At 55.2% G+C, this 23,815-nt stretch overlaps 2 protein-coding genes across 2 annotated transcripts in view; both read right to left on the reverse strand.

Annotated features, from left to right (window-relative positions):
- SYT2 (synaptotagmin 2) overlaps positions 1–4,977 on the reverse strand; it is an 82,936-nt gene extending 77,959 nt beyond the window's left edge. Inside the window, exon 1 of the mRNA XM_059999103.1 lies at positions 4,857–4,977. The gene's annotated coding sequence lies outside the window, so the exon portion shown is untranslated. The remainder of the gene's footprint in view (positions 1–4,856) is intronic.
- Positions 4,978–15,681: 10,704 nt separating this feature from the next.
- Positions 15,682–23,815, reverse strand: part of KDM5B (lysine demethylase 5B) — a 76,989-nt gene continuing 68,855 nt past the window's right edge. Inside the window, exons 23-27 of the mRNA XM_059999150.1 lie at positions 22,061–22,546; positions 20,368–20,479; positions 19,535–19,689; positions 17,995–18,315; positions 15,682–17,535 (exon numbers count right to left, since the gene is read on the reverse strand). Of these exons, the coding sequence (XP_059855133.1) occupies positions 17,398–17,535; positions 17,995–18,315; positions 19,535–19,689; positions 20,368–20,479; positions 22,061–22,546 (1,212 nt within the window). The 3' untranslated portion in view covers positions 15,682–17,397. The remainder of the gene's footprint in view (positions 17,536–17,994; positions 18,316–19,534; positions 19,690–20,367; positions 20,480–22,060; positions 22,547–23,815) is intronic.

Genomic DNA, 23,815 nt, shown 5'->3' on the forward strand with positions numbered 1-23,815 from the left:
GTCCCACGAAAACCCAGCACCAGCAAAGGAGGCCGACTCAACTTTGCCAAGGGGGCACCCCCTCATCTGGTAAACATCTGTTGCTCATGCTCAGAGTATGAATGGCCTCATCCCTGAGGACCCATGAGCGTGTTTGTCGAGGGCTCCACAGGCGGAGTTGGTGGGAAGGGGCAGGGAGGGGAGGAGAGCCCCCAGGACGCCCCTCGGTGGTGTGAGATTCTGAACGAGTCAGATAACTTCCCTGGGCCTTTGCCTCCTCATGGTGAAACGGGACAGGGATGGCCGTTCTGAGGACCGCAGTGACGAGAGATGCAAAGGCTTCGTCACAGGGGATGGACTGAGGGAGAGGAGGGCTTGATGAAGCAGCGGGTCGGCACCCAGCTCCGTGTCCCCCCGGCCACGCCGGCCACTGTGGCTCTGCCCACGGTGAACGCTGAGCTCCAAGGCCCCAGACAAGTAGCCAGAGATGAGTCTGTCCTGACTTCAAAACGGCAGTCAGGCTCCTTCTTCTTTTGCCCGACCCCCAATCTGGGGGCTGCCCGGTAGCACCAAACCCTCTGAGGTTCAGTAACCATTATAATGGCCCCGGCAACTCGTACCCCACCTTCCTGAGCGGCCAGGTCTGGAAGGGACCTAGCATCCAACCTCCGGACCCTGGTGTTCGGTCAGAAAGTCCCACGGCCAGATAGGTGAGGAACTCTGGTGGAGAGTATCCGGAGAGGGAGCTTTCAGGACACCTCTGCGTCCCATGCGTTTGGGGATCCTCCTTGGTGTGTAACTTTGGACCCCTGGCTGAAGTTCAGACGTCTTTCGGGGAGGGGCTGATGGCCAGGGGCTTCCTGCAGTCCGGACTCACAATGACTGGCCAGGATCCAAATCTACCCATCACTCTGGCCGCTACCCTGAACTCTCAGTTGCAGGGATGAAAATGAAGAATTCTGGGACACATCCTTCCCCAAAATTAAGCTTTGGTAAGACACGGCTGGGGAGGCATAAATAGCTACCTGCAAGTCAGATGGATGAAACGCTGGAAGAGCGCCCAAGGAAGCTATAGCTGCTCCTTCCCTTGAGTTTTTAAGAAAAGCCAAGGGGGAAGTGCCCAGTCCAGCTGCGGAACCCAGAAGGAGCCATCTAAGCGCTAGGAGGCAACACAATAATGATAAAAGCGCTTCCACGGTGCTCCCAGCGCTGTGCACTGCTCCAAGCACGTTCCTGGAATTAATTCATTGGATCCTCACCAAGAACCTGTGTCACACGTGTGAGTTTTATCTCCATTCTACTGATGGGGAGACTGAGAAACAGAGTTTGGTTAACTTGCCCACAGTTGGGGTGAGTGGCAGAGCCCGAGGGAACCCAGGCGATCTGGCTCCAGTCACCACCCGGCCTCAAATAAACATCCACTGTGACACTCCTCCAGGAAGCCCCGTAGCTCCGCGCGGGCTTCCTCCTCACTGAGAGCGCAGGACTGGACCCCAGCTCCTCTGACCGAGTGGATGACGGATATCAACCCGCTGTCTGTGCAGTGATTGTTCACGTGGAGAATTTAGAATTTTATCTGTCCAGCGGGCTATGTTAACAGTTACCAGTTACTGTGGAGTGAGTGTTACCACCTCTGTTTTATGGATGGAGCTCACCAGACCTGGTCAGGTTAGCCCATTATGTGCTCTCCAAGCATCCTGTACGAGCGCCTAACACCTGTCACAGCCGTGATTAATTACCTATGTAATTATCTGTTTAATTGTGTTACTCACTAGACCATAAGTGCCATGAAGACAGGAAGCAGGTCTGTTTCGTTCCCACTGAATCTCCATTGCCTAGCATAGCCCCTGGCAGATAGCTGACTCTCAGAAACTAACGGCTGAGTGATGCTCAGAGCAGCTAAGTAACTTGCCTCGGGCCCCAAGGAACGCAAAATCCAAAATGCCAGGGATTCCATCTGCTGTGCTCACCGTGGCATCCACAGTGACTAGAACAGAGCCTGGCACATAGCAGGGCTCACCAACAAGCACTTGTTGAATTCATAAAGTCACACTCTGTAATTAGTGGCCAGGAGATTTGAACCCAGGCCTGCAGGGCTCCCAGCCTCTATGCTTCGCTGCCTCCTATGTCAACCACACCGCCCCCGTACTGAGTGAGCACCTGCTACTATTCCTTCTGGCTGCCATTCCGGTTCTGAAAGAGTGTCCCCATCACCCTGGACCCTGTGTTGTCCGGCTCAAGAAAAGTGAGCCCAGCTTCAGCTAGAACCTACATCATGAAAGTCCAACTACCCAACCGCAGCGCCAGGTGAAACAGTCCCTCCTCATCTACAGCCTTGGACCACCCGTGAGGACGCTCTGTCCAGGGAGGGGGCGGCGAGTCCCACTGTCCCAGCCCAGGAGCCCCAGCCTCCTCCCCCCCCCATCCCCACCGTCCCCACACCCGCTCCCAGCCCACACACCTGCTGCCCTCTACCTGAGGGGACCCAGCTGAGCGCCCAGCGGGAGACAGAGGGGCCAGTAGAGGTCGCACTTGCCTGGGGCTGGGGAATATTGACTGGCTTGGAGAGGACAGGGAAGAGGCTTCTGCAGGTCTCTGCTGTGCCAGGGACAGCCCTGTGGCATCTGCCTGGAAGCCGCCTGAGGGTGAAAGGGAGGATGCCCTCCGGCTGCAGTACAAAGTCAGGAGAGCCTGGCCCAGCTCCAGAAAGGGTCTCCCTGCCCCTGCCAGGTCTGCAACTAGGGGCGCGCTTTGCCCAGGGATAAAACCAACACCAGTTATGAGATGAAGCCAGTTGCAAGCTCTTCTGTAGGGAAAGGGCAATGTTTACAAACACTAACACCTTTCTCTTTCCCTGGTCCTGATCGGTGGGTATCAGGTCCCAAAGCTGAAAAAATGAAAATTGTATTTGCATAATCCCCCCCACCTAAAAACTGTTGCCTGGAAAAAAGTCCTGGACTGCGGAACAAAACAGACTCTCAGTACAGCAGGCTGGGCTCTACTTCCCAGGGAAGGAGGGCCCAGTCCACGTGAGGCTAGAAGTGGAACGCTTACCTCTGCGTCAGCTCCTCCTTGGACAAGGCAGGGAGGGGAGGGGGCGAGCCTCAAGCCCAAGAGGTGCCCAGAAAAAGCCGGGCCCCCCAGGGTCATCTGTCCAAGAGCCAGCAGGGCAGGGGAAGTTCACCCGCAGCGCGGAGCCTGGGGTGAGGACCCAGGTAGCACTGGTCATTCCCTGGGGCCGTGGAGAGGAGAAGGGCTGGGGCCAGGTTCTCTGGGCCAGGCTGCAGCGTGCCGGGCCAGGACCCCTGGCGCTGACTCACCCCCAGAGCCCAGACACAGGCCGCAGCTTGCAGTGCCTGCCAGGCCGCTGCTCACCAGGACGCCAGGCACGTCCCACTGCATCAGAGCTGCCCTGCCCCTCCCACCGGCCCCTGTGCCTGGGTTGCAGGGGCACTGGGCACGGCTCTTTGGCTTCTCTGGTGGTAACAGAGATGCTTCTAGCAGCCTGGAGACTGGACTTGTCGGACCTAAGCAGGGGGAGATGACTTGGGACGATTAAGGCTGCCCTGTTCTTACGGTCACACCCTCTGATGAAGTGCCCAGGTTATGGGGAGCTGGATGGGTGGGTCGAGGACCACCATGGGAGCCTCCCCCCAGGGCCGAAGCAGGGGTGGGGTGGGGGGAGGGGGGAGGGGGCCCCCCAGCTCTCCAGGTCAGACCCTAGCCCACCCTCCTGTCTTTCTGGGTAGCCCTGGATCCTAAGGACTTCCTGGGCCTTGAGCCCACCCCACTCCAATCTGGGCAGCCCTCTCTCCCCACTGCAGTGTCCCCTTCTGGGCCGCCGCCTCCTCTGTCCTTGTGCCGCTTTCTCTCGGCCACCACAGGAGAAAGCAGCAGTGAGTACTTAATCCTCTACCCTAACAGCGGCGGGGGGAGGATGCTGCAGAGGGGAGAGATGGGGCTTTGGCGGCCCCCCTCACACACACACACCATGGGCTGGGGGTGTCCTGGAGGCACCTGTGGAATGTGGGAATGAAAAGGGGGAAGGAGAAACGATAAATCACCTATCTTTTTAGTTAAAAAATAAGCACCCGGTGTCCTGAGACAGGGAGGGAATAGAGGCAGGGGAAGGGGGAACCCCAAGCGGGAGAGTAAATGAAGGAGCCCAGGAGGCGGGTGGGTCTGGGCGCCCAGCGGGGGCGGAGGGCTGCCGTGGGACGGGACGTCCTAGGTCTGCTGAGTCATGAGATTTGGAGGAGGTGAGGGGCGCCTCCATCCCTTTCGCGGCCCTTGTCCCAGCTCCTCCGGACCCTCACTTCCAGACAATCCCCGTACTTTGCCTCCTCGCCTTCTCCCCATCCAGGGTCTCCGCCTCCCGGAGCTCTAGGACGCTCCCCGCCCGCCCCCCTCCCCCACGACGGCGGGGCCGGCGGTCCCCGAATCTTGAGGCGGGGGCAAGAGAACCTCCGTTGGAGACCGCTCAGGCGGCAGGGGTGGGCGAGACGCGAGTGAGGGTGTCCCGGAGACGCGGGAAGGGCGGGGGGCGCAGAGGCCGGGGGTTCAAGGGACGTCGGCCGCCCCTTTGCCCTGCAGCTCGCCCCGGGGTGCCCAGGGCAGAAACCTGCCCCCTCCTCCCGCCCCAAACCGGCAGCGCAGCCGACTGCTCGCCGCTCGGGTCCAGCTCCCCAAACGAAGCTTCATCCGGACGCGTGCAAACTCCCCCCAAAGGACGGGGCGGGCGCCAGGCCCCCTTGGCCTCAAAGTTCCCCGACCCCACCCACCGACGGGAGCAGACCCCACCCGAGGCCCCTCGCCTCAGTAGCAGAAACTTCGGAGGCGGAGGCCGGTGCCCCCCACGGCGCGGGGGTACGACTCACCGGGGTGGCCAGCCAGGAGAGACCCGGATCCCCGAAGTGAGGCGCGGCGGGCTGCAGACGACGGCCGAGGGGGCGTCCGCTCCCGGCCCGGAGTCCCGCTGCGCCCCGGCCCCAACTCGGCCCGAGTGTCTTTGCCGCAAGACTTGCTGAGCTTGCAGCCTGCGCCGCTGCCAGGGAGGCGCGCGACCCGTGGTGCGCGCTGCAGTGCGGGGAGGAGGCTGGGGGCGGGGTCGGAGGAGGGGGCGGGGTCCCAGAGGAGGGGGAAGGGAAGGGGAGGAGGGAGAGGGGACCAGGAGGAGGGGGCGGGGTCCGGGGAGGAGGTGGAGACCTGACAGGAGGGGGCGGAGCCCGGGAGGAGGGGCAGACCTGACAGGAGGGGGAGGAGTCCGGGAGGAGGGGCGGAGTCCGGGAGGAGGGGCGGAGGACGAGGAGGAGCGGGGCGGTCTGGAGGAGGTGCAGGGGCGGGCCTGCTCTGAGCAGACCCGGGTACCCCTTCGCGCAGTCCCTCTGAGCCCGCCCCCTCCCCACTTCCTGCTCAAGGTCACGGCTGCTGCTCAGGGTCAGGGAGAGTCGAACCGGAACCGGGGCTCGTAGTCCCCGCCCGAGATGGGCTGTCTCCGTAGGGCCAGCTCCTTCGCCCCAGCCTCCCCAGCCCACTGCAGCTCGAGGCTCCATTATTGGCCTCAGGAGCCCCGTAGCCATTTGGGATCTCTAAGCCCCTCTCCTCGCCGTCCTCCTCCTCCTCTTCGTAAGGCCACCTCTACCTGCAGTTGTCACCTGGAGGGAGGGGCTTCTGAGCCTAAAGGGTTGGGGAGGAAGGGGAGGATGCTTGGGAGAAGTTAAAGGTGCCTGGGGCAGGTGAGAGAACGGGGAGGGTGGGCAGGAGGAGGACCCAGAGGGAGTGCGGATGACCATTCACCACATGACAGGGGTTTCCACACGCGCTGGCCTCTCAGTGCCAAGGACAGCCCTCTAGGTGGGTACGAGGGCGGTTCGCAGGGAGGAAACGGCCCGCGATGGTACTTTGGCCAAGGAGCCGCAGACTGTCCGTGGTGGATAGAAGGGGCAGGGGTGGCAAGCGCCAAGTGGAGCTCTTCCTTCCCGGGCAGCGGGAAGGAGCCCGCGCCAGGAGCTCCTGGCAGCACGGTGCGACTATCTGAACATTCACGAGCTCATTTCCAGTCAACTTTACAACAGGACTGCGGGCACCTGCCTCTCCCAGGGATGCCCAGAGAGGTTCCCGCCAGAATGCGCCTGACCTGACGTCAGTCCTCAGTACATACTTACTGAGTGAGGGATGGAATACCGCAGTAGGCGGGAAGCAAAGAGAAGGTAAGCTTCGTGGAGAGGGGAGGGGGGAGGCGGGGAGAGAAGCAGGGCTTTTCCAGATCACTTGGCCGATAATACGAGGTAGAACATGGAGGCCATCCCAGCCAGCTTGCCTCAAGGGGATGGAAGGCCTGGGGGATCCTAAATGAAACTGAAGCTGTGCCCGCCCAAGGCCTGGAGGTCACCCCCACTCACCGGGCAAGGGGCAGAGGACGAAGCCGGGAGTGGAGTCTGAATCCGCGGCCACGAGGGAGGGTGTCATCAGGCTACCCACCTCAGCCAGTGCGTCCCAGGACCCCGCTGCTTCCCTAAAAGGCTCAGGTCACTCCTTCCTGCTCTTCCCAGCTGATGGTGAATCTGCAGGACGCAGGCCAGAGAGAGGGCTGCGGTCTTCCGCCACAGAACCCGGCCAGGCCAACTGGGCCGCCTTGCCGCCCACCACTCCACTCAAAACCTGTGTCGCCTGCTGGCCCCGCATCTGTTAAATGAGCCCGGGGACCTAGGGGCAGAGGGAGCCAGCCTGCCTCCCAGACTATTTAGAGAGTCAAGGCTATGGTCAATCTAGTTACACGAAAAATGTGGTGTCCCTGGCCACGGCCTCCATGTTCTTTTACTTCATCAGGACCAGCAGTGTCGGCCACAAACCTGACTGGGAGCTCAGCACCCCTGGCGTCCACTCCCCGGGGCTCAGGGGCTAGAAAAGGAAAGGGTGGGAGGGACGTCCACCACCCACCCGCCAGTTATTAGATACTTCCTTTTCAACTGTTTATCCTTTGAAAGAAGAGTCCGTGGTCGTCCTAGACCACCGTCTCTGAACTGCTGCTCAACTAGGCCACCAAGGCAATCCCTCTGTCTCCGTGCAGTACCATTTGAACCCATGAAGATGGGGAGGGCTGCCTAGTTTTGAGAGTTCTCCAGGGAGAAAGAGCCCATAAGCCCCCGGTTACGCGGCTTCTCCACTTTCTACTGGACAAGAGCTTCCTGCTGTTTCATTTCTGGTTGTTCCCAGGTCGGAGACAGGGCACAGAGGGAAGAGCAGCATCTCCCCCATCAAGGCTCTCCCCGGGGACCCAGACTCCCTGCCCCAATGTCCACCGGCCGCTGATCTGCTTAAATAATCCCATTTTTGCCCATCTCCTTCTCTTACAGGTCTGCTGGCACTTGGATTGCTCCCGCCCTCTGTTCTGGTGATGTCTTTGTCCTCACGAAGCTGTCAAAGCTCTGCTGTTGCCATCAGAGCAGATAGAACACAGCCAGAGCCGCCATAACACCGCAGGGCCTGGGCAGCTCCCGGGCTCTGCTTTCTCTTCACACCCCTCCCAACATAAACCGCTCCCAACCCTGCCCTTCCCATCCTCCCGCGGCACCCCCGCCCGCCCCGCCCATCCTGTCACTCTTGGGAGCAGTTTGCATTGTTCCTGACAATTCGGCAGACCTTGGTGAAGCTCTCCACTGAGACACCTGCTTTCCTGCTTGTAAGAGAGTGAAGGCTTCTAACACTTCTGTGCAATTCCTGCCACTCAGGTCTTGGCGACCTTCATCTAATCTGATTTCGTAGACATACCAAGCTTAAATGTATTTTGAATTTACTTACATCAACATATATCACACTAAAGTCCACTTAATTTTAGCTATTGCATAAAAATGCTTTTAATACAGAAGACATTAACTCATTAGATGGGGCCAAAAAATGAAACATGGATAAAGTTAAATATCATACAATTCACATAATATCTAACATTTTAATTTAAAAAACCCCAAAAACCCAAAAAAGCCGGTGAAGGCCAACTCCTCCAGGAAGCTGATTAAGTGAACTATAATTGTTTATTCCCCATGCAATGAACAAAATAAAAACAATTTTTAAAAGTGAGTCCAATGAAACTTTTAAATACTACAGAATGGGGAGGGTGGAGGAGGCCTTCTCATCTCTAATTTCACACTGCCAGAGAGGGGGCATCTTACGGTTTTCAGGACCATACCTGGCATAGAGAAGAAACTAAGTCACAAAGATAACGATCTCAGATTCTCATCAGATCGAAGGACCTAGCGAACATCATGGGGCCTTCCTCTTTTCACATTCTTCCATCCCCTAACTTGGCTGAAAGTGAACGTGATTTCTCTTCTTTCTCAGAGTCAAAGGGAGTAATAATTTTAAACACCGGATTTTATCACTGTATTTCCTCCTTCCTCGGTGAAGCTCCAGTCAGTCCTGTGTCCCAGGTAAATCCTCTGAGCCCGGGTTCTCACTCCCCCAGGAGAGGAGAGGTTTCTCCTGGACTAGGCTGCCCCTTCCCCAGACCCCCCGGCCCTCTTCCAGTGAATCCAGAAATGCAGGAGGGGCTCTGCACAGAGGGGCATGCCCCCCGGCGTGTGCAGGGCACGTGCTCCGAGCTGGAAACCACAGCGGGCAGGACGACTCCTCTTTCCCAAGGGCAACCATGGCTCTCAGGACACTGACCATCGAGGGGGTGAAAAGCAAATCAGTTGAGACATTTTCTGAATAACTCACCCGGGCCCTTTACCATGCCCGCGTCCATGAACTCTCTCTGTGTTGAGGTCGTGTCTCAGAGCGGCCTGGTGGGGCCCGGCGAGGTGAGCACCGGAAGCTAGAGGAGAGGACAGCAGGTGCAGAGGCCTCGATGGACACAGGGCCGGCTTGGGTGTCCCAGGGCCACCAGCCACCCTTCTCCGGGCCTCGGGTGCAAATCTGGAGCAAAACCTCGACTTCAGCCTCATTCGCGTGCCTCATCTTGTCCAGTCAGAGCTCTCCCATCACTGAGGATGTTGTCTATCAGGCACCCGCCAGGGGCTGGCGGCACGGAGGCCAACACTTGCACGCCGCCCAGGGCTCATGGCCTCCTTAGAGAAGACGGTGGAAGCCACGTGCACCAACTGGAACCCGAGAGAGACCCCCAGGGGGACGGCAAGGGTCCCGCAGTGACTGACCAAGTGTCTTTCCAGTGCCTCCAGGCCAGATGGCAGCAGTGGGTCAGGTGGACAGTTAAACTGGGGGGTCGGACAGGAAGCCGCATGGCCAGGGGCGCGTCTCCTAACTCTCTGAAGCTCAGCCCCCGAGTCTGTCAGATGGAGACTCCAGCACCTACCGAGGCACTGCTGTCACCACTGAGAAAAGACTTCAGAAACCCTGAGCGGGACCTTGACAACAGGCAACTACTGTTCTGATGCTTTAGGGACAGGAAAATAGCCCCACCGGGGCCACGTGTGCTGGGACTGGGGGGTTGTGCAAGGTCAGACGCGAGGGCAAGACCACGGTGGTTGGGCTCTACACCAGGCTGTTAGGCTTTTCTTCAGAAGAGAACGGAGACCACTGAAGGCGTCTACACACAGGAGGAACCTGGTCAAGTTTGTGGTTTAGAAAAGCCACTCATGTCAGGTGGTTGGAGGCCCAGGCTGGTCCCCTCCCCTGCTGGCTTATCAAAGGGGGCCGCATGTGTGTTGCCGGCCAGTTTGGGTTCTGAAGCCCAGCCGCCTGGGTTCAAATCTCAGCTTGCCTCCCACAGGCCTGGGTCCTTAGCAAGTGAGTTCACTTCATGCGAATGAGGGGAAGATCAATGGAGGGGGTCCAAACACCCGGCCCAGAAGGGGCTCCATCGGAGCCAGGGAGTACGTCACTCTTATGTCATTCTCGTGTGTGTGTATGTGTGCGTGCGTGTGTGCGTGTATGTGTGCTCACAAGCGGCACGGCCTGATGGGTCCTTTATCTGGGCTGCGGGTGTTGACTGTGGACTTCTGCCCAGATAAGGCCCTGCTACCACAGAGCCCTTGCTTCAGGCCGGGCCAGTCAGGCCAGTCACCTGGAAGCCACGGCCCTCCCATCGCTAAAGGCCTTGTTCCCTGGCGCTGACTTGCTCTCGTTGCCAGGATCTCAACGGCTATGCCTGGCCTCCATCCCAAGTGATGTGCCTCTGCCCACCCCAGGAGCCCCTAAGGGCAGGGTGCCGGAACCCAGGCCTGCATCCTGAAGCAGCCGATACCCAGACCTTAACGAGGCAGCTGAAATGCATTTCCAACTTGAATTAGCCAAACAAGTTTAAGGGGAAAAACAAAAGGTCACTCAGTTCTCTAAAAGTAAGGCTTCTGTGAGCTGCACCCTACTGGTGGTGGAAGAAAACCCACAGCCTTTAAGGGCATCAGAAACTTTGCTGTGGAGTTTTTAGGAATTCTTTATTGCTCTGGGGAGCCACACATCCCAAACGCTAGGCTCAAGGATACACAGAGGCCTTCCATCTTGTTTGTACGGGTTCAGACTCTTGAATCAGACTGTCTGGGTTTGAATGCTGGCTCCTCTATACCAGCTAGATGGCCTTCAGTCTTAACCTCTCTGAAATCCAGTTGCCCATCTGTGAAATGGGTACGAGAGTACTGACCTCATTGGGAGGCTGCGGAGATTGAGTCACTTTATGCAAGGCTTTCAGAGAGTGCCCAGCATGTATGAAGTGTCGGCTTTTATTATTTCTCGTCGTTGCTCGCCCCACACATACATCTTGTTCTGGCCACACCGGGCGTCCTTGAAGGTGTTTTCTCTACTCACATGAGCAGAGTTTGTACCCAAGGGTCCCACTCGGAGGCAAGGCCTGCCCCTTCCCCAGAACAACGTGCAGTCAGCATCTCTGATTCCCTTAGGTGGGAACTGGGTGGCAATTGGGTCAGGGGTGGGGGGGCGGGGAAGGGAGTCAAGTGGGCCAGGCCTTCATCCTCAGCATGGCCACACGGCCAGTTTGTAGTGAGATAACCCAAGGGCAGCTCTTCTCTGACCCCGTCACAGTTGTGACGCCCATGAGAGCAAGAAATCCCAAAGATCTGTTTACACAGGCCCCTCCCCCACTGGACTTGAGGTGCTCGGGGACGGCAACCACGTTCTGTGGGCCCCGAATCTACAAGATTCGCGCGGGGCACAGAACTGGGACCAGCAGCAGCTTGGGTAGAAGGCCTGACTGCCCATCTGAAGTCCACGACTCAGTCTCCCCTAAACGGAGCAGAACCTCTAAGATGCTCCACGTTGCAGCCGCTGGCGTAGAGGCAGGACGGAGAGGCCCAGGCAGGGCTCCAGCAGGGGCCGCAGAGGCCCGGCTCAGGGACCTGTTAGGAAAGCGGCCCGGCGCCGGCCCTCTGCTGCCCTCTGCCGCTCGCGAGACGCTCCTGCAGGATTGTCCTGAGGGCCACCCGACTGTGTCGGCGCATTCAGAGACTGCGGTCGTCGGCCAGAACTGTGATTGCCATGAACTCAGGCTAGGACAGAAAAGCCGGGCCGGAGGCACAATCTCCTCAGGAACCTGGACGTCCCTCCCTCGACTGATACCCACCTGCTCCCTATTTCCAATTCTGAAGCTCAGGATTAAGGGCACAATTTGCCATCAAAATTCCGGCCATGGCCGCACACCCAAGGGGGAATGTCAGCTCCGGAGCGGGGGTAAAGCCTTAAGAACGGCACCCGGCCGCCGTAAAGCGCTGTGCCGTGCAGCGGTCTCGGCACAGTGGGAAGGCCTGGCTGCGTTATTTCTAGGACACAGGCTTGGGGTCCGGCTCATGAGTGCCCCCGCAGTCCTGCTCAGGCCACACCCCCACGATGCTTGCTCGGGGCTCTGGAGTCCGGAACCAGCTGGGAGGCTCCCAGTCAGCACAGCTCAGTCCTCTGCCGGCCCAGCCTTTCCCTGTGGTCATCCTGTAAACTGTGATCCCTGCACCGAGGGCCTCGGTCCCCAATCCCTCCCTCCCCATTTCCCGAAGACTGAAGTTGGGGAAGGGGGCATGCGAGGCAGGGCTGGAGCCTTGGTAACGTCTAAGGCGGCCAGAGACTGCCTGAGCCCACTCTGCTCCTCTCCTGGCCGATCCGACCAGGGAAACCTCCGCCCGCACCCACGAGCAGGGCTCCAGGGGCAGAGCCTTGGGCGGCGATAGGGTCTCGCTGAGCCGAGAGCCCCGTTCCCAGGCACGCTGCCTCATTCCCGCCTCCGTCTGCTCTGCTTTCTGGGAACTGCTTGCCCTTCATGCAGCAACAAGTGCCCTCTAACTTGCTCACTCTCCCTCCTTGAGAAGTTTCTTGGAGGGCGGGGGGTGGGGGTGGGAATGAAGAGAGCAGGAAACGGGCTGGGCACCCACGTCCACTACGACCTCAGCTAGTCAATGTCTCGAGCACAACAAGGTTGGGAGGCCCGTGCCCAACAGACCCTGGCCTCACGGGGAACACGCAGAGGCACAGTAAGGCAAGCACCATCACAGACACACCGCTGTCCTTGATATCTGTGGGGAAAAGGAAACTTAGTGAGGAATTTGGGGGGCGGCTAGATTTCAAGGCATCTCTGTAACGTAAAAGCCCCTCACAACCAGGGCCACAAAGGCACAGATGACTCATCGATGGCAGTGACCTAGATCATCACACTTGCCCCCTCTAGTCCCTGCTGTCTAGGAACAGAAAACAGTGGGGCACGGGCAGAGGGGTGCAACAGGCTCGCCGGCCCCGGGCAGCACGCTCCGATCTTTGAGAGCCCCGAGGCTGGCTCTCACTTAGAGTAGGCATAGAGCCAGACCAGGCTCATCCAATTCCAAAGCCCACGCTCCTAGGACTGCCGCCCCTCCGCTCTCACACCCGTGAGACAGGGATGCTCGACACCCGCGCTGAGAACAGAAGCCCCGGTGGGCCGCACCCTGCCAGCAGGTCAGGACGGCCCCGCCCAGAGGACACCGAGCTATCTCCCAGGAGCTTATGAAGTCTTGCAAGAGCTGGACCAGGTAGCTGTGAACACAGCAGATGCCCGACTGGCCAACGGCAGCTTCTTCCCGGCTCGGGTCTTCCCTGGCCCGAAGTCGGCCCTCTTCCGGTCTCACCTGTTCCTAGTTGCCCACGAGTCAGTCTGTTGTAGCCATTATGTTTTGATTATTACATAAACCTATGAGTGTGAAGAGCTGTTTTTATAAAAACTAGATTGAGTTGCTTTAAAAAGTTGCTGTTAAATTAGGTACAGGTGAAAACTCTAACAAAAGATTGGAGAACATAAGTATCTTGAATTCTAAAGTCAAATTCCTTCACAATGTCTAAATTCTTTATCCATTTTAAAGGAAGCCGAAACTGAAAAATCATACACAATGCATGTGATTACCGTAAAGAAAAGCCCTTGCCTCTCCAAACTAATTTTTCTCAATTTTAGTTTAAGTGGATGGACATACAACTTAGGTAAGCATATCTTTTTTCATCTGTTAACTGACTCTTTGATGAACTGTCCAACGACCTGTTCCAGCCCTATGCAGAAGGGGCCTCCTCCTGTGTATGTTCCTACCAGGATCACCGGCAGACAGGAGCCAGTGCTTTTGAACCCGCACTCCCCCCGACCCCAACATCCGGCTAGGGGAGCTTGCAGGAGCCCCACATTTCCTTGCGGGGAGAGGGTGTCTTGGGCATTTCTTTTCAACAGAGCAAATAACATTGTTCCCTGATAAAGGCCATTTAAAATTTCTCTGTGCTCCCATTCAAGGGAAACAGAAAGAAGAGTCCTTTGGCCTCCACTCACCTGCAGCAGCTCCAACGACCTCGCAATCCCATTCTTCCATCCAACGCAGCGGGTCCTCCTGAAAGTTAAGAGCACATCGCTCGCCACCCTTCATCCTAGTACAAGTAGCCCAGAACAGAAGAGGGAGCTGGGTCACCATCTAAAGGTTCCATCCTAACTGATAAAAAGGTGAAGATGTATTCCTATGTAAGCAATCTTGAAACACGAAAATGTTTACAAAAATTTGGAAGAAGTGAAAGGTACACTTTACAGATGGACTCATTATGCTTTGGAAGTGGATTTATAATGGTACGACTTCATACGAGGTCCAGGCAGCTTCTCTGTCCCACGGAACCGCCCAGAGAAGTTGAGGGCCTCAAAGGATCCATGTGCTGGGCTGGAGAGGGTGGAAGATGGGAGCCATCGCCCCGGTGCTCAAGGAAAGGCACCGGGCTCTTCATCCTTTTCCTCGGCTCTTCCTCCCAGCAGGTGAAGTTCAGCAGAAAGGAACTGTGTTCTCTGCATCTTTACGCCGAGGAAGGACCATTCTAACAGAGGCCAACGCGCAGCACAGACTAGGCACAGGTACTGAACAACAACAGGCAACGACGGTTAAAATCCCTGCTGTGCCATTCCGCCTCCTGTCCCAGGTACGTGGCATCGACAGTCCACCCCAGTCTGTGTCACGTGGCAGGAACCCCAGGTGGGGCTGAGCCCAGAAAAACACCCACAGGCACGAAGGCCTGGTGCAAGCCGAAAGCGGGTCTCCATTTGAGAGGGCGGTGAGATTAAAGGAGCGGCGGGGCCCATGATGAGAGCCCAACCAGAGGGACAGGGGGGCCGGGCTTCAGCCCTCCAGGAGACACCCATCCTGTCCGCAGGCTTACCCCTGCCCAGGGACCCATGCTTCCACTGAAGACCTCAAGTCTCATGAACACCTCTGCCTCTCGTTACTAGAGCGTGCAGGCAGAACAAAGCAGGTTTCTACCAACTGCCACAACCTCAGGTGGCATCTCTGGCTTCAGATTCGCTCTGAGAGGGGTAAACAAGCCCCTCCTCCCAGGATGCTGAAACGAAGCGGTAAAGCAGCAGACCTTCCTTTTACAGCGTGTCCAAATCCCAGGCTTCCTGCAGGACAGAGGCGACACACAGGCAAGCCCTTTGCGCTCGGTGAGAAATCCTACAGCCTGATTTGGGAGGAAAAACAAACACAGCAGTCACGGCACTGAGGTGGGGGCACCAGATTCTTCACCCACGTGCCCTCCTGGCTTAGGCTCCAATCTCACTCAGCCCTTTCTTCCTCACACCTCACGCAGCTGCAAGACCCGGGACGGAACAGTGTCAGCTTGCGTGTGGTACCGTCTCGCACGTGTTGCCTCGTGCTTCCACGAGGGTACAGGTCAGCCTCACAGCTCACACGCACAAGCACGGTTTGTAGATAACACACCCCACTCCGGGGTCTCGGTGGGTCCCTCACAGAAGGCGTCCATCGGGGGTCCGTGTTTCCACATCGTGCTGGCGTGCAGGTAGGATGGAGGCTCCAGGAGAGCCGTCATCATTCACTAGCAGGATAACTGTTGGCACGTGACAGGCCTTTAACTTCAGTATCGACGTGTGTAACAGACCATGGCCCCACCTGGGTGGGAGGTGGTTTACATACACACACTCCTGCCCACCCCCCCCCCAACCGGGGCAGAGACTCTTCAGCACAAGGGTGCTACTGTCAGGGACCCTCCAGGTGAAGAAGAAAAGCTCGTGGGGCAGGGGAGGTGCACAACAGATGGGCAGAAGCTCCCTCCCTACAGGCAAAGGCTTTATTCCAGGAGCAAAGTCCCCTTTAACCTTATGTTCTCCGTGGAACTGGGAGAGTCAGCATCGTGCCCCAATGTCGGGGAGTCTAAGAATCGGGGTGCTTAAAAAGGCCAGAAACCAGCAGAGATTGGCACAACGTTGTGAATCAACTACACGTCAATGAAAAAACAAAGGCCAAAACCCCTGCCACTCCAGATCGGACTCTGGAGATTGCTCTTCTCCACTGGCCCCAGAAGCCCATCAGACAAGGAGAAATATGACAACTCTGGGAAAACTGCAGACGATTCAAAGTCATTCTTAAAGAGGTTTAATTATCTGAATTGCATAAAAGGGGGCAGTACACATTTAAATCTCTGCTACATCACAAACTGCTGTTTTTGTTGTTTTATTAAAGACCCACTGTTTCTACCCATCTTCAGGTTTATGGCTATATAATGGAGGGAAAACAGGTATTATTAGCAACAGGATAGCAAACAGCAAGCAAGAGTCTGTTCACCAGAATGTCTTCTCCACTGCAGAACGGAGTCCTTTAAAAGAAAAGGCAGAGAAAGGCTGTGAGCCATCCATGACCAGTAACAACAGTGAGAGAGAGAGCGAGATATAGCAAGGAAAGTGAGAGGGCAGAGCCTGGGTGTTCAGAAGTGTTTCCTCGACCCACACCCTCCTAGCTCTGTGTGAGGGTGCACTCTCCTTACATCTCCCCTTCTGACATCTCAACCCTAACCTAAGTTTCCCTGTCAATTCAAATATAATAAAGACATCATTCCCACGAGGAGGGCCGATCTGAGGACTGGAATGATTTGCCAACATTCTGAGAAAGCTTATTTAAAAATAGCATGGCTTTTAAGACAGGTTCTATTCCTTGAAGACGGGAGGAAAGAGGGGTCTTTGTGAGTGGGGACTGGAGGCATATGGCCCACCGAACAGAGCAGGATACAAAAGAATCCCCTAATGTCTGCAGGCTACCAGCCACCGCTACTGTAGCCTGGCTGGGCAGAGGCAAAAGCAAGCAACCCCGCCGCTCTTCAAAGCCCACAGGTGGAGGGGCAGAAGCAGATGTAGGCTAATGGCTCTAAATAACCAGCATTTAGTGTTATATTAGGACCAAGGATTTATTCCACAATATAAACTGCAACATTTGATACAAGCTACCAAAAAAACAGGCGAGGAGGGAAGGAGCAAGGAGAAAGCCAAAATACAGCTGTGGCAGGTACTTACAGAGCAGCCTCTTTTCTATGTCACTAGGTCACCAGTGACACTAGAAACTAGACGTTTGCGTTCTGACATCAACCAGATGCTAAAGCACCAACACACTGTTTGGAAGTTTGTTTTGTTTTAATTCCAGCCACTGAAACCAACATGGAAGTTATTGCTTAGATAAATAAACCTAGTCTACCAGGAAAAAAGAAAAGTGGATAAAAGAAACAAACAAGACCCCCGAAAGTGAAAAACTTAAGCTCCCCAATATGGTAACAGAGTAAACAAGAGAGAAATTCCTCAAATGAGGATTTACTGGAATTTCTGGTGCTCTTCTGGGCACTGAAACTGAGTTGGACTCTTAAGCCGGTAAATCCCAGAAAGAGGTAAGATTTTAATGCTGTACATGAAAGGTGCAAGCTCCAATCCTTCCACATTGGTGGGAACCCCTGCAAAAAACAGTCAGCATTTCAAACCTCAACAATCACAAACGGCTCTTAAGGAAAAAAATACAAAAAGTGTCAAAAAATTTTTTTAGTCGTTTTTTTCTTTTTTTCAAAGAGTTCTGGAAAAATGATCCCGTAAGGAATAGAAATAGCACCGTTCACAGGCTGGTTTGAGTGCCAGGCCTGCAGCTTTGCTGCGACCCTGGAGGAGTCCTCTGGCCGGGTCCTGAGTTACAGTCAGGGTCCGTTGCTCTAGCTCCGGCCTGGCGCGCCCGGCGCCGCACAGCACGCGCACACGTAGTCCTCCTCCTCGGCCGTCTCGGGACAGACGCCAACACAGACCTGATGGAACCACCGATTGCAGCTGCCATCACACTGGACCCAGTCCACCTGGTTACAGAGAGCAGGGAGACGGGGTTTTCAGGGGGAGAACAGGCCCGACAGACACCAGGCAGGCAACTGCCCCAGCACTGGGACCTCGGGCACAGCAGCCCAAGCGACCGAGTCAAAGCCAGTCTTCAAGTGGTGACTGCTCTGGGGCTAAGACAGCGCCGCCCTGTGACAAGGAAGCAAAGGGCGTGGCAGCAGCATCCCTCCCACCTTCTTAGCGCTGGGCGGTGAAAGCTGGAGGAGCAGGAAAAGGAAAAAGGGCAGAGGAAGAGTTTCTTCAAGAAAAGGGAGAAGACCCAGGAGCGATGTGAGAGCAGAGGTACCAGTGGGGGAGGGTGAGCAATCCACTCAGATGGGCTCAAGGCAGGTAAGCAGGAGAGACCCGGCCAGGCGAGCTGCAGCTTACAGGGTTTCTGAGTTAAGGGAACGCACGTCCTCCGCGGCCCAAACCTCACTGACCTCGTCTCCCTCCGGCTGCAGGCAGCTCACGGCCGGGCAGACGGCGTCCTCGTCCCCAGAGTCCTCGTGCTCCGAGCAGGACGCGTCTGCGGGCAGGGACTGAGTGTCGGCAGAAGGGACCAGCTCATGGCCACGTGCCCGCTCTAACTTGAAACTGTTCGTGTCCTTGCGGTGGCTCAGTTTGATCCTCTTCTTTTTAGGGGTCCGCGTTTTGGCGACTCGATCCCACCGCTCACTGGAGAGACCTTCTCTTTCCAGGCGTCTCTTCAGTTTGCTCTCGAGGCCGCTGACTCCGTCTCGCTTCCCACGGCAGCCGTCACTCTGGGTGGAAGATGGCAAACTCCATTTAGCCCCTCGCCAAAACCAGTGATGCCAAGAACCGGCTGCACGAGAAGCGGGTGCTCCCCATCGACACCGACACGTGCTGCACCGCCCCCCCCTTCACATCCTACAGGACCACCTAACTTCACTGTTTAGTCTACCAAAGCAACACTGGAAAACAGAAATGTCACAGACACAATTCGTTTCAAATTAGCCAACCAGCTCCGGGAGAGGGGAGGTGCCACATTCTTTTGGCCAAACCCACGAGGAAGTCCCTGACGTCCACAGAGTGTTTTCTATCTAGGTGTTAACCCACAGACAGCTAAGGAACCAAGGCAATACCTTGCTTCTTTATGCACATCTCCACCCCTTATAGGAGGAAGGTGCATTAACTGAACACAACTGATAACAGTGCTACGCTATTTGGTGTCATAATGAAAAACAAATCCTAAATGCCAGCGTCTGCCCTCATGCTGTTTTCAGTGAGATTCCTCCCTATCTGACTACATTCTCAGGGGCATTAAATGTTACAGGTCAGCAAGTTCACTCACAGGAAGCAGCAGCAGCAGCATCTTACGCTGCTAAGAAACAGGACATTATTAGTTATCCCCTTCAAGTAATTCAGCACTCAAAACGGGCACCCTTGGGACTTCCCTGGCGGTCCAGTGGTTAAGACTCCTTGCTTCCACTGCAGGGGGCATGGGTTCAATCCCTAGTCAGAGAACTAAAGATTCCGTATGCCGTGTGGTGTGGCCAAAAAATACCCAAAAAACAAACAAACAAAAAAAGGGTACCCTTGGTCTAGTCACCTGGTCCTCACACCAGCTGCTGGGTTTGGTTTAGAAGAGTTAAAGCATTTGTTACATGTTGACTCCAAGAATGAAGGCTTTATCCCAAAGGCCTTTCCAGCTATAATTACATTTTCATCTCTACAGTAATTCTCTTACTGAAGAAAAATAATCCTGCTTCTAGCTATTATCACATGGAAATGATGAGAAGCACACCTTGCTAAAAAGAAAACACAATTTCACACAGTGGCTTAAAAACCAGCATCAAAATCCAGGTTGTGAGCCCAAAGTGCTCAGTGACAGCCGTTGGAGCAGGGCTGTGGGGCAGGTGGTCTGCATCCTTTCCTGGACCAAAGACAGCATCTCGTCCCCGAGCTATTGAAGGATGATGACACTCCGAAGCACGCTGCCGCCCAGACCCCGACGCCCACCTTCTCACTGCTGGGTCTCACTGGAGAGCTGCGGTCAGCTTGCTGCGCGGGGCTGGGCTTTGCGAGTAGCATCTGGTAGAGCTCCTGAATTTCAGGAAGGGACACCTGGAGCAGCTGGGCCTCCATCAACAGCTCACTCACTTCTGGGCTTAGACCTGTCGGAGACAAGACCAGATCACGGTGACACCCACCTGAGACATGAGTGGAGGAAGACCACCGCTCCCATTACCACCCTTTCCCTTCAAGTGAGGTTCCCTCCACAGGCCCAGAGCCACAGCATAGCAGGCCCAAACTGGACTGTGTAAGTCCATCAGTGACTAGGAGGACTCCCGCTGATGCAGGAGGGAGATACCTCTGCTTTCACAGAAGCACAGAAGAGCCAGGGCCTGGGCACTCTGAGTGGGCCCAAGGTTCCAGGCACAACTCATGGGGGAGAGTTGCCCTCAGGGAAGGACAGGAGGAAGGAGGCAGGGTCTCTAGAGCCCCCTCAAGTCTCCTAAGTAATGAAGCAACAAGGGAACCCATGGCTTAGCATCTGATGACCAAGATGCTTGGTGTTTAATTATCAGTTGGCATGGGACGAACCCTTTCATCCCTGAAAGCAACGGATATAAAGACTTCCTTTCTGTTTCTTTTGCATTTATGAGCCTTTAACTACGATTCTTCTCCTACCTTGCAAATACATAGTAATCCATATCCTACATATGAGGATAAAATCCTTTTTAATGGTTCCTAGTTTATCTGCAACAAAAACCTACTGCACCATCACTTTTTACTCTTCAGCCCTCAAAATCATAACAATAATAATGGTGATGATAATAATAAATACAGACCATGGAGGGGGATACAGCTCCGTCCAGCAGAGAAGGGAGAGTGTAAATATGAGGTTCTGCCGTCCCAGGCACCGGGCAAGGAGAAGGACGTGGAGGCAGGAGGCTGAGATAGCTGGCGGAAGGAGAACATCGCACAGTGAGGCTTCTCCAGGGCTGAAGCCACTCCCACCACCCCAAGAGAAGTAGCTTGGGTTATCAGGCAGCAACCAGCAAAGAGAAAGGTTTGATTTTCCCAAACTGAAAGAAGTCTCCTGGCATCTCAGATTTGGCCAAACCAACTCATATCCACCAAGCCTTTGGTCTTCCTGGTTGTACCTGGACTGACTGCAGAGGTGAAGAGCACCACTGGGAAATAAGTCATTTTCTCTGCGTGGCAACAGATCACACAGCCTTTTAATCTCTAGGTAATCCTCCTTCTGAAGATTATAACCCGACTGACACAGACGTGTACCCGCTCTGGGTAAACCAACTGAGGAACTGCCAGAAAGCATTCACACCCACGTCACCACCTTCACCAGAGCTTATGAGAGGAGCTGGGAGAAACAGTCCTTTGACCACAAATTACTAAGTAAATAACAGCTGTGCCTTTCCCTTTTATTAACATAGGTGAACTCCTAGCACATCGTGTGTAAGGAACACAAATGTCTCCAGCGTAGGCTGCCCAAATACCCACAACTCAACTATGAGACAGAAATGTAACACATCGTTTGCTAAGTGCCAGGCACTGTATTTCAGAAGCCTGGGGAGAACTTAAAAAAGACAAGGAAACAAATAAAACAGAGACCAATCTTCTGTCCTTGTCCCTAATCTGTATGACCTTCAACTCCTACACTTCACACATCTCTGCTGGTGCAGCACAAGGGACGCGTAGTATCTGCAAGAGAATCTGCCAGACTTGGAAGTCACCAGGTTAACATTATGAGAGGCCTGAGTACTGCCTGCCTGGCTGCACTCCTTGTCTCCCACGGAAGAAGACAGAAGCCCGGCCGTCCCAGTGACACTCAGGGGAATCTGGCTTTGGCAGAAAGACCACAGATGGTATGAAACCCACCGCCTCTGCTCTGAAGCAACTTACTAACACTCAAGACACATCAAAAGCTCTTCTTCCTCAAAAGGCAACCAGAGACAGGAGGAGGCACTTTCCCTTTCTCCTCGGTGACTTACACGAGAGGAAGCAGGAAAAAAACAGCCAAGCAAAGAATTTTAAAATACACGTATATTAAAAATACATCTGGGGCTTCCCTGGTGGCGCAGTGGTTGAGAGTCCGCCTGCAGATGCAGGGGACGCAGGTTCGTGCCCTGGTCCGGGAAGATCCCACATGCCGCAGAACGGCTGGGCCCGTGAGCCATGGCTGCTGAGCCTGCGCGTCCGGAGCCTGTGCTCCGCAACGGGAGAGGCCACAACAGCGAGAGGCCCGTGTACCGCAAAAAAAGACGAAAACAAATACAAAGAAACACATCTGGTTCCCACACATCAATGGAAAAATCCCACGCGCATACGAAGAGGTGAAATCTGCTCCACAGGACGCGTGCCCGGCTATCGGGAGCAGAGGGAACTGAGGCAACGTGGCAGGTGCGCGCAACCCTCGAAGGTAAAGCGGGCGCTGGTACCGGCGGCACCACCAGAGCTACCGGCTCCGGAAGAAGGCACAGAGCTGAGTCCGATAACCAGCGAAGGAGCGTTGCAGCTCACCTTGCTTGTCTCTGGCGCCTGTCCTGCTGCGGCCTGCCGTCTGCCACATAACAGTCCTGAGCCCGTCCGCTCCTGCGTGGGCTGGAGGTTACCTGACGAGAGCAGCTGTCGGGCTCTGTGCTGCCAGTTCACGGTTCTTTCAATCATATACCGCAGCGCATCTCCCTCGGGAAGGCGAACTCGGATACGCTGGAGGGAGGCCAGCAGGGGCAGAATTTTCTCTAATGGAGGTTTCTCTGACCTCCGACAATGGGGACACAGCCAGATCCGGGGGCCCTGCGCAATACTGGGTACTGCCACACAGCCGGTGTGGAAAGCATCCCTGCAGAGTTCACACTGGATCATGGGGGCAGCTGGGGCCTTCTGACACAGGCAGACCTTCATCTCCACATCCTGGACTGGCGACAGCAATTTCCCCTCATTGGCTTGTCTGAGAGACTGCAAGGCTTCCATTTCTCGTAAGCGGGCTTCCCCAAGCGTTGCCATCTAGAAAGGAGAAAACAATCAGGGACAATGTCACAGAGAACTCAGCCTTCCCCTAAAACTAGGGTCCTGGTGGCTAAGAACACCGGGCTCCAGAGTAGACTCTGCCTGCCTCACTAAGTCAGGTGGGCAACAACATCCCACTGTGGCTAAATTTCCAGACGTATAGAGTCGGTAACAGTGCCCACCTCACAGGGCCGCCACGACGATGACACGGGCTGTGTGACAGACGCTCTGACTGGCACCCAGCAAACCCTCAGTGTGAGCAGCTACCTAACACACACCATTCTTCCAAGTCCAAATTCCTCACACATTTCTCTCTTAGAAAATGTACCTCTCTTGAAAGATACAGGCTTTTCACAGTCTGGGTGTACTAATTTCTGAGGTTTTCGATTTGTTTTCAGTTCCAGTAGCTTTTGAGTTCTTCCAGAAGGGCACTTTAGATGAGAAAGTCTGTTAAACAGCCGTAGTAACCTGTGCCTCTTACTGCCTTTAACATTACACCTTACATGTGTGCTGGACACCAGAACTGTGTGTAGTGAAGCTGGGTCCCTCACGAAAGAAACAGAACCACTTCACCAGACTTCCCTTACACACATGCACACACACACACTCACACGCTGTAAGATCACTAGGGCAGAGATAAAAGCAAGCCGCTTTCCTGCAGAAAGTGGCAAGTATACTCATTATAAAGTCTTTTCTCTCTGTTAAAACGAGAGCCATGTCTCAGCAAAGTTCTGAGTTCAGTTTATCTGTATAAGCGACTTGAAAACACAAACATAATCAGCTTCACAACAAAAAGCTGAAGTGACACTGAACATGTTTCTGACCAGTACGTGCAAGCTGTCCACACAAGGGACTTCTACGTGGACAGACCAGGCGCCCACTACATAAACCAGTCCAGGCATTACAGACTTATTCACCTCGCACCATGAAGTAAAAGCTGCCTAAGGGTGACCAATTCAAATCACTAGCTATGTCAGAGTTAGTCACTACCCCCTCGAACTTAACACATCCATCTTCCACAGCAGAAGGCTGGACCACCAAAATCCTAATACTTCACTGAAGGAGAAATACAGAGCAACAGGGGGTAAACATAGGCCTTTAAAACTGAGCCTTCCCCTTTAGAAATAAAAACTACAGGCTGCAGGAACCATTCCCTTCCCAAGTCTATTCCTATAAGCAAGTCCTTAAAACGTTAATTTGTCATAGTTAAACCATTCTCGATGATCGGATCCAGCCACCACCAGATCCATCCCGATTCACCAGAAG

This window comes from Delphinus delphis, chromosome 1 (assembly GCF_949987515.2).
Source record: "Delphinus delphis chromosome 1, mDelDel1.2, whole genome shotgun sequence".
Taxonomy (NCBI): domain Eukaryota; kingdom Metazoa; phylum Chordata; class Mammalia; order Artiodactyla; family Delphinidae; genus Delphinus; species Delphinus delphis.